The 10,000-nt window shown below is 41.2% G+C and overlaps 2 protein-coding genes across 2 annotated transcripts in view; one reads left to right on the forward strand and one right to left on the reverse strand.

The window, feature by feature from the left end:
* The window catches only part of LOC138016252 (uncharacterized), a 960-nt gene extending 314 nt beyond the window's left edge, over positions 1–646 (reverse strand). The window contains exon 1 of the mRNA XM_068863426.1: positions 1–646. This exon is cut by the window's left edge and continues 314 nt beyond it. Coding sequence (XP_068719527.1) covers positions 1–646 — 646 coding nt within the window.
* Positions 647–8,066: 7,420 nt separating this feature from the next.
* LOC138016260 (uncharacterized) overlaps positions 8,067–10,000 on the forward strand; it is a 4,517-nt gene continuing 2,583 nt past the window's right edge. Inside the window, exon 1 of the mRNA XM_068863437.1 lies at positions 8,067–8,252. Within this exon, the coding sequence (XP_068719538.1) occupies positions 8,067–8,252 (186 nt within the window). The remainder of the gene's footprint in view (positions 8,253–10,000) is intronic.

Below are 10,000 nucleotides of genomic sequence, written 5' to 3' on the forward strand. Positions count from 1 at the left end.
CTTCAACATCATCTGAAGACACAAATGTTAGTGGTCTAGAGTTCAGGGTTCCCTCAACTTCAACTAGGATGGTATGTAGCTCGTCATAGTCAAGCTTAGCATTCCTCAGTATCTTCCGCAAACTTCGTTTCACATTCTGTATCATCCTTTCGAAAAAGCCACCCCACCAAGGTGCTCTGTCCATGTTAAATTTCCACGAAATCCTTCTATTTGCAAGGAATCTCTTAACACTTGGGTATGAAAACACCTTTTGTAAGGCCTTTGCTGCAGACTTAAATGTTTTCGCATTGTCCGAGACAATGATTTCTGGCAAGCCCCTTCTTGCTGTGAATCTCCGCAGACAACGAATAAACACATCAGCTGACAAATCTGTAGCAAGTTCTTGGTGAACAGCTCTAGTTGAACAGGAGGTAAACAATAGGATGTAAACCTTCTTTGTTGTCGAACAGTTTGGTTCCCTTATGTATAATGGCCCGGCATAATCCACTCCAACATAGGTAAATGCAGGTTTCTGACTCAATCTGAATTCAGGCAGATCAGGTGGAGGAGGTACCTTGAAGCCACGCCCTTCATATCTGCGACACACCGTGCATCTAGATGTAATCTTTTTCACAAATTGCCTTCCTCTGACAATCCAAAACCTCATTCTCAACTGGGCTAGGGTGGCTGCCACCTTGCTATGGTGTACTCTTTCATGAGCTTGTCTCACTAGAAGCGTCGAGATATGATGGTCTCGTGGTAGCAAGGCTGGAAATCTTGTCTCATAAGGTAGATGGCATTTGCAATTCGTCCCTTGCACCTCACAATTCCATTCTCATCTTCATAAAGACCAAACTCGTATTCTAAATGACTGTAATTCGCTTGAGACTTCAGATTCTTCTGAACACTTCGCAACCACTGCAATTCAGCGTGTGCAATTTCTTCTTCAGTGACTTCTCCATGACGAACAGTTCCTTCTTTCAATAACTTGGCCTTGATCTTCAAGTTTCGCACAAAGCGTTGCACTTGTGCAGTAACACGGAACAACTTGTCACAACAGCTGAAGTTGGTGATTGGAATACAAGATTCAAGATCAGGCTTGCATGCAGTTATAAGTACTGTTTCGCTGAGTATCTCTTTAGCTGCTCCCTTTTTCTGTTCCATGAGACACTCTTCAGTGGGAGGTTGATGGCAAACTTTAGACTTGGGCCAACTGGATACTGGTTTTGATAGCCACGATGGTCCCTTCCATCACAACCGATTACCCTTCAGCTTGGAGGCTGACTCTCCCCGGGATCCAATATCTGCAGGGTTATCACATCCTGGACAATGGTTCCACATCAGTTCTTCTGCATGTTAATGACAAGATTTCGTTTACACGGTTCTGAACAAACTGCTTCCACTCCTTCGATCCCTCGATCCAGTAGATTGCAGTCTTGCTGTCTAACCACAAATAGGTCTTGTCGATTTGCAGCTTATGCACGGGTCATCGACTTTGGCTGGATACTCTGCAGAATGCCGATCAAAGACACGCTTTTTTCATTGGAAGATTATCAAAGGCAGGTTATACCAGCGTGGTCGGGCTTCATACAGGAGGACAGTGTCCCACGTGAATGTTCAGTTGGCTATTGCCAAGTTATTGAAGCCAGTCCCACAGAACTTCCCACAGTGTACACAGTGTTGCAAAGATCTTTACAAATGGCTAACCAGCTAGGGCAACATGATGTAATTGTTGTTTTCGATCAAGCGATCTACGCAAAAGCACTTGAAGTACTATGGCAGAACAAGGACCAGTTTCAGCGATTGGTTGTCCGGATTGGCTCCTTTCACACCATCTGTGCCTTCCTTGCTGCTATTGGCAAGCGATTCGGAGATGCCGGCCTTGCAGATGTTTTGGTTGAAAGTGGTATCGTGGGCTCAGGATCTGTGGCTGGGGTTATTGAAGGTCGTCACTACAACCGAGCTGTACCTACACATAAGGTACACATAGCTTGATTAGGTCTTTATAGAGCTGAATGGATAATATCTTGATGATTCCTACAGGATCATAACTTCACTTTTTTAATCGATGCTACGTAAATAAAATAAACAAATTTTTTGAACCTTTTGTTATTTTAGATTGTATTTGAAGCAATGCACCGACTACAATGGATGGGTTTCAAGTCATGGCTGCAACGTAGTGGTCACCGTGGTAACCGCATGATCTTTGTCAGTGCCATAGGGGACATCCGCAAAGAGTTTAGCACAGAGAAATTTAACAGGCTGCTGTGCATGCCGGATTTCCTAGAAATTTTCAATCTTTACAAGGAATACTGCAAAGAAGACAATGGTCCGCTAAACGTGTTTTGGAATAGCTACCTGGAGATGGTGGAGGTACTGATAAATTTCGTAAAAGCAACCAGGGAAGGGAACTGGGCCATGCATCTTGAAGGCATCAAGGAGATGCTACCATGGTTCTTCGCCTACGACCATACTAATTATGCTCGCTACCTTCCAGTGTACTTAGCCCACATGATGTTGCTACCAGACACTCACCCAGAGGCACATACCCTCCTGTTAAATGGTGATTTTGGAGTCCAACGAATAACGTTACATGGATTTTCACAGATACCGGTAGATCAAACAATTGAGCAGACCCTGAACAGAAGCACTAAGACAAAGGGAGGAATTGTTGGGTTCAGCCTGAGGAAAGGTGCTGTACAGCGATGGATGATTACTGCTCACTCCCGTGCTGCTTTCGTAGACAAGTGTCGGAAGATGACAACAAATGTTCAAGAATGCCAACGCAGACAGCACAAAGAGGCAAGCCCAGCTCGCATGAAAAGAGATGAGGACGACGTAAAGAAAGTTTTCGAAGTAAACTGGCGCAACCCGTTTGAACCATCTGAGGAACTTCTTAGTTTTAGTTCTGGGTATGTTGCCAGTGAAAGTATGAAAGCCGACCTGCTCCTGGCAAAAGAGAAGGGCGCAACAGCTTTGACGGCCTTCGTAGAAGAAAGACTGGTGACAAATTCAACAGGATTCTTTCAAACACTCCCCAAACTAAAGCTAGGAAGTTTCCGTGATGCACAGAAGAAGACCTCTGTAACAGCAGGAGACAGGAACTTCATAATCAGAGCAGACAGCAACTTATTTGCCCGCCTTCTAGTCATTGGACAGAGTCGCCAGATGGACCTCAAAGATTTGCTGAGTCACGAGCTTGGTCCCCTTCCATGGTCGTTGGCTTCATCCGATGGTTCATTAGCCAAGACAAACAAAGCAATTCTTTCAAAGCTACTCGAAAATGGAGTAGAATGCCTGCCGACTTTGCCTGATGTGACAACAGCTGTCATCATAGACGCCATGGCGATGCTGCAGACGCTAGTAAGGATACCTGATAGATTTTCTGAGCTGACAGACATGGTGATGACCAGAATTCTGATAGAGGCGGGAGAGGCAGCAAGAATCGACTTTGTTGGAGATCAATATCCAGCTAACTCAATTAAAAACACCGAGAGGAGCAAGCGAGGCAGAGATGGTGAGATAGACATCAACATTTCCAATGGTCAACAGTTCTGCCCTCGTCAGTGGAGAAAGTTCATGGCAAAGGGAAGCAACAAAACCGGTCTCTTAAACTTCCTTGCACGTGAGTGGTCACAAAATGCGGTTTACGCCGAGAAAATCAAAGAACGCACTCTCTTTATCACTCATGGAGACAATTGCACCAAACTCTCCGCCTCTGATGGTACAATTACTGCATGCACAGTCTTGGAACTTTGCAGCAATCAAGAGGTAGCTGATACCAGGATGCTCCTCCACGCAAAGCACGCTTCTCAAAATGGACATCAGCACATTGCTATAAGGTCATCTGATACAGATGTAGAAGTTCTAGCTTGCTATTACCAAGCTGTCATTGCTGCTGACATAACACTGATCAGCGGCACTAAAAGCAGATCTCGCATTGTGAGTATCCGACAAGTATGTAAAAAGCTTGGCCGAGAGATATGTGAAGTACTTCCAAGCCTACATGGCATAACCGGTTGTGATAGTGTCAGTGCCTTTGCTACCAAAGGAAAGAAGAAAGCACTTGATATTGTGCAGTTGAATCCAGCTCTGAGGCAAATTGTCAGTAGTCTTGGTGAGAGGCTCCCTCCTAATGAAGAAGATTTAAAGAAGATGGAACGATTTGTTTGTGCCTTGTACAATGACCCTAGATGCAATGATGTAAACGAACTCAGGTACAAGTTGTTTTGCAAGAGCAAAAACCTGCAGTCACACCAGCTTCCACCAACAAAAGGAGCTCTGACATACCACCTCAAGCGTGCTAACTATCAGGCCTTCCTCTGGAAGCATGCCCTAGAGACACAAACGGACCAGGCGCCCGATGGCCATGGTTGGCAGATGAAAGAAGGCCAACTGGAAATCTACTGGACTAACCAGGCACCAGCCCCCGATGCTGTGATGGAGCTTGTATGCTGCGGCTGCAAAGGATTGTGTCAAACACGACGCTGCTCTTGTGTTGGCAATGGTCTTCCCTGTACTGAGGCATGTACATGCCAAGATAACGGTGTCAATTGTGTTAGCAAGGAAGATAGTGAAGAAGATGATGATAGTGATGACAATACTGATGTTGATGATAATGATGACGATACCGAAGATAAAAATGACAGTTAAATTCAGATTTGGTGACGCTGATTAGTATCGGCTGTCTAGTTGACGTATTTAAATCTATGAGTTGAATGATTACAAAAATGTAATTTGATCGTATGACTTAAAAGTAGTTTTTGGTCAGAAAAAAGCCGGTTGTGAAATGGAAGACCAAGTCATGAGGATGTAAGGATCTTTTGAAATCGCAAATGCTTCGATGGTCATCATCAAAACAAAAACAGTGTAATATACGAGTATTAGAAGTTCCGTAGGCAACCGTTGCCATGGAAACTGTATAAACAGCTACTGTGATACATAACCTTTTTGTTATCATAATAAAATCGGCAAATTTCATTACAAACTCATTTCATCGCGTTCGTTAGAACGCATCCTAATCTGGTGTTCCTGTGGCACTAAGGCAGAAATTTTCGAGCTATCACGGGCGATTGCAGATTAGCCGCCCCTATTAATTTTTTTAGGGGCACCTCGGCCGGGAAGCTGGACTTCTTTTGACTCGAGGAAGTTCCGTAATTTTTCCGTAAGTGACGAACGCTGATCCGTAATCAATGATTACCACTAGTTTCTGAAAGATATTAATGTTTAGAGGTCACAAAGCTCTTCCCCCACCCCACCCCCAGCTAAATTTGTATTTACCTGCAAGGGCTTCAGTTATGCAGTATTCCCGAAAAATGTCAGGCCAGTAAGACCAAACATTTCTGTGCTTCCTTCTCAATTCCTTGTTTCCAAAAAACACTCACTAGTACAAAGTAAACGGTAAAAGTGAGAAGTGTAGCCCAATGCGCTATTTAAACGTTGACGGTTGTCATGGCAACTGAAGAATACATATTCGATGAGTTTGTTTCATAAAATATGGTGAGGTTAGTATTTTTGCCCAGTTTGGTATAAAACCGTTTGGTATTTACACAGAAAGTTATCTTTTGCAATTCTTGTACATTTGGGAAGCGCAATTTGTCCTTACCCAACCCCCCTCAGAAACAGTTGATTTTCTCACTTAAGCACAGGTTACATAAAAAGTAACAGGTGGATTATCAAAATATGTAAATCAAGCTTTAATTTGATACTAAATTCACTATGTCTTACGGGGGGTGCTACGAAAATTGATTTTTAGCCACATTTCAGGACTTGGCTCATGGACTATTATTGAAAAGTAGAATTGCCGGAAGCGGACACTGATTTAGTTAGTGTCAAATGTAGTATTGCCTCCTGGATGAGCTCTCAACTTTAATTCGCCCGTGATATGGTTAGGTGTACTGGTCACATTGACTTACATGAAGGGGACGGACGTACGGACGTACGTACGTACGTTGTGCGTACGTACGGACGGTTGATGACGTCATGGCTATAAAACCAAATTTTCTCGCATCGATGGGTTACCAGTATTTTCTTAGCTATGGTGCTCCACGTGCGCGCGCGCCTTCGGCGCGCGCGGAGCTCCGCCATTAAAGTGCGTTCAAATTGTTGTTTGTTGCTTGAAGTCAACATCTCATTTACATCTGGCTCGGGGGTGGAAGCTGAATAATTGGACCTCGGTTATTCATTATTCTTTGGATGTTTCTTTCAATTATTCATTGTTCTTGTAAAGTTCTTTTTGATTATTCATAGCTAACACCAGTTTTTAGAACATTATCCGAAAACTCCACAATAACACCATGCATAACGTGGTTATGTGATGATATAAGACATTGGGTCGCGCGGCCCCATGCGACTTACTTCAGGATAGACCTTTTTCACTTGTACATTTTGTTTTCCCAATACAGATCATGTGATAATACTCAGGAGGTTTGGTCCTTTGTTTTGTTCATTAAAAAGAGTGCATGCAGGCATGAAGAAAGAAAGCTTGTTGTCTATTTTTTGCTTCATTATTCCCGGAAAAAATTCTTGAGAAAAGGGTTTGATCCTGAACTGTGAGAAATTTATTTAATTGCATATGGTTTGTGACAAAATATACCCTTATGGAGCTCAAGAATGGAACGTCAATTGGATAAACAAGACAAGCGGTGAAAAATAAAGAGATAGATTCTTAAAAGGGACAAGTAATGGTCTTCGAGAACAATTGCTTCTTTCGCCGTCGGATATCAAAGTGAGCTTTGTTTCTATTTTACTAACTGTGCTGTTATGTAAAACATTGAAAGCAAATGACAAATTCTGTAAGAGTTTAACAAACATTGAAGGAATCGAACGCCTTGAATGCATCTGTGTCTACCATGCGAAGTCGCATCTCTGTTGTCGGTCTATTTACAGTGCAATTTACATTTATTTTGTGCTCATCTCTGCACAGTCTTCAGGTAAAACGTAATAATTGGAAATGTGAATATCAAGAATTATTTGGAAGAGAGCTTCTTGTCTGTTATTCAAGGAAAAGGTGTTTCAGAAAAGGTTCTTCAGAAAAGGGTTTGATCCTAGCTCCGGTGAGAAATTTATTTTGACACGAGTGGGTTTCTTGTTTTCACGCACGCAATGAAATAGGAAGGTTTTTTTTTAACCTCTAATAGCAAATATTCGTACAAAAAGAGATTTCTTTAAACATAAAGCATAAAAGCATATAATCCGACGTTTCGGAGTAGTCATGTCATGTTGTTTATATCCTTTAAATTTACACGATTATGTAAATGTCGGACATAAACATGTTTTCCTAATAGTGTACTTGTGTTAACGTTTCTGCTACTTTAGTTAAAACATACACAACTTGTTTTCCAACATACAACTTGTTGTACACAATTGGCTAAAAGTTAGATGTATACAGCAACAAGTTTTACTTGCAGAAAACAAAATGTAGATGTGGAGCAGCAAGTTATCCTTGAAGAGCACAAGTTCTATATAAATCGACACAATTACACCACCTTTACTAATTCACGCCAAAAATCGCTTTAATTAAATGCTGTAATTTACATTATCTGATATATATTTTTTCTTCCTTGATAATGGAATCATGACTACACCGAAAGGTCGAATTTTATCTTTTTTTTGTTCGTTTTTACCGCTTTATGCTAACAGCAAATATGTTGTTTGTTTCAATAAAATTTTTTGCTGGAAAAGGTTTTTATGAGATTTTCCGGCCTTTGTGTATTCATCATGTTGTGTAATGTTCGAGCTTAAGAAATTTGCATACGTGGTACCAGTGGTATCTAAGATTCAGGAACACTGCGTTGCGTTGCTTCCCGTCTGGTTCCGTTCATCAAGGACTCTATTTACTCGCTTCAACATGGCTTTCAATCACGCAAATCTTGTACGTCTCAATTTCAAATCCATGAAATTGGTCAAGCTTTAGATAAAGGCCTTGAATCTGATCTTATCTACTTAGACTTTGAAAAAGCTTTTGACTCTGTATGCCACACGAAATTGCTGACGAAACTAGAGTGCTACGGTATTAGCGACCCCTTGCTAAAGTGGTTTAAAAGTTACCTTCATGGCCGTCTTCAGCGTGTAGTCATCAATGGACTATGGTCGGTTTGGAAATTAAAGATGTCAAATCCGGAGTTCCTCAGGGGTCCTTGTTTGGACCGATCCTATTTCTCACATATGTCAATGATATGCTAAATGTTACAACCGGATCTACCCCAGGTTTGCTGATGATTCAAAGTGCTATAAATGTATTAAATCAATCGGAGACTTTGATAGTATTCAAGGTGATTTAGATAACCTCCTATTCTGGTCCTTAATTGGCTAATGAGATGAATTTTCAGCCGTCTAAATGTGAGAACCTTAGGGTTTCAAGAAAGCGTATCAGCCCAGTGCGCTCATATTAAAGTAGTCATCCGTGAAAGATCTGGGTGTCATGGTTACCAAGGACCTGACATGGTATAACCATGTTAGATACGTGACTGCTAAAGCAAACCGTATGCTTGGTTTTATTAAGAGAAACTGTGCCGGAATAAGCAATAAAGATGCACTTAACCTGCTGTACATTTCCTTGGTACGTTCTCACCTTTGTCATTGTTCTCAGGTGTGGGCCCCTCAATCATCAATGCTGATGATGGCGGTTGAGAAAGTCCAAAGACCTGCTTCACGCTTTATATGCAAATCAAAGACAGACTTACTAGCCTTAACTTATTGCCTATTAATTATTGGCTTGAATATCTAGGCGTATTGTTCTTTTTTAAATGCAAACTAGGGTATATAAATACTTTCATTGATAATTACGTTTCCTTTTGTACAGGGAGCTCGCGACGCGGTGCCTCTGGGATTTTCCTTAATAATGTTTATGCTAAGACATCTCTTTTTAGAGATTCTTTTTTTGTAAGAATATCAAATTTATGGAATGCCTTACCCTCTGATCTAAAATCTGAATCTAATGTTAATGTTTTTAAGAATAAGTTAAAAACATTCTACTTCACTAGATTACGTGTTGCATTCGATGCTGATGACGTTTGTACTTTCAAACGTGTCTGCTGTAAATGTCGAAGGATTAATAATTTAGTTAGATGTTCTTGTTGATTTTTTAATTTTAAAAATTACCAGCGGGGAGGGATTGGTGTCGTTAGTTTTTCTGTACATTGTGTGGGTTGGGTTGGGTTGGGTGCGTGATACACCTTGTAGGGGACTTAATGTTCTATTGTGTTGTCACCTGCCTTTGTTGGCAAATTGATTAAATAAAAATTAAAAAAATAAAAAAAAAAACAATAAACAATAGCACCATGGAGTCAAATTCCTGCCTTACCTCAATCCAGTCAAATCTGTTTGATAGGGTATTTACTATTTTTGATCCGATGCATCTGCATGCATTACTTTGCTATTTCATCCAGAAGAAGGTTACTTTCATCGAGCTTGTGCTTCTTCCTACAGTCGCCCAGCAGTTCCTTAAGATCTGAATTCATGCTTTCATGTTTTCGTTTGGCACATTCTGCCGTTTTGGGGTCCTGCGTTTCCCCTGAACAAGTGGCGCCTTTTCCGAAGAGCGATTCGCTCATGGCGCCCATCGTCTTTGAAGCTCAAAAAGCCATTACCTCATTGCATTGGGGGGAGCCGTATTTTTTCCTGATTCACGATTTCCCTCTTCATCTTTTAAAGGGCATCTTCGTTGTTTTCCATATAGGCTTCCATACGGTAGAAAAAATCCGAAAATATATTTTTAATTCAAAACCTTGAAGCTCTGAAAAGCAACGCTCAACTGCAAGCTCTGGTTTCGCGCGCTCTATCTCACGTGACTTTGAAATAGAATCGAGATAGACAGGTACGCTAGTATTTTACTTCTCAACGAGCATGGCGACCTATATTTTTCATTGCATTATATTGGTGTACAAATTATATCCTTTAAATGATTTCTTTTTAATTATCAGAAGGTACACAGAGCCCCTTACCCAGGGATGTAAATTATGATCTTGGAAACAACGATTCGAGATACGTTTTGAGTCGACGTCCTTTTTAAGTTGAGTGA

This window comes from Montipora capricornis, chromosome 1 (assembly GCF_036669925.1).
Source record: "Montipora capricornis isolate CH-2021 chromosome 1, ASM3666992v2, whole genome shotgun sequence".
In the NCBI taxonomy this organism is placed as follows: Eukaryota; Metazoa; Cnidaria; class Anthozoa; order Scleractinia; family Acroporidae; genus Montipora; species Montipora capricornis.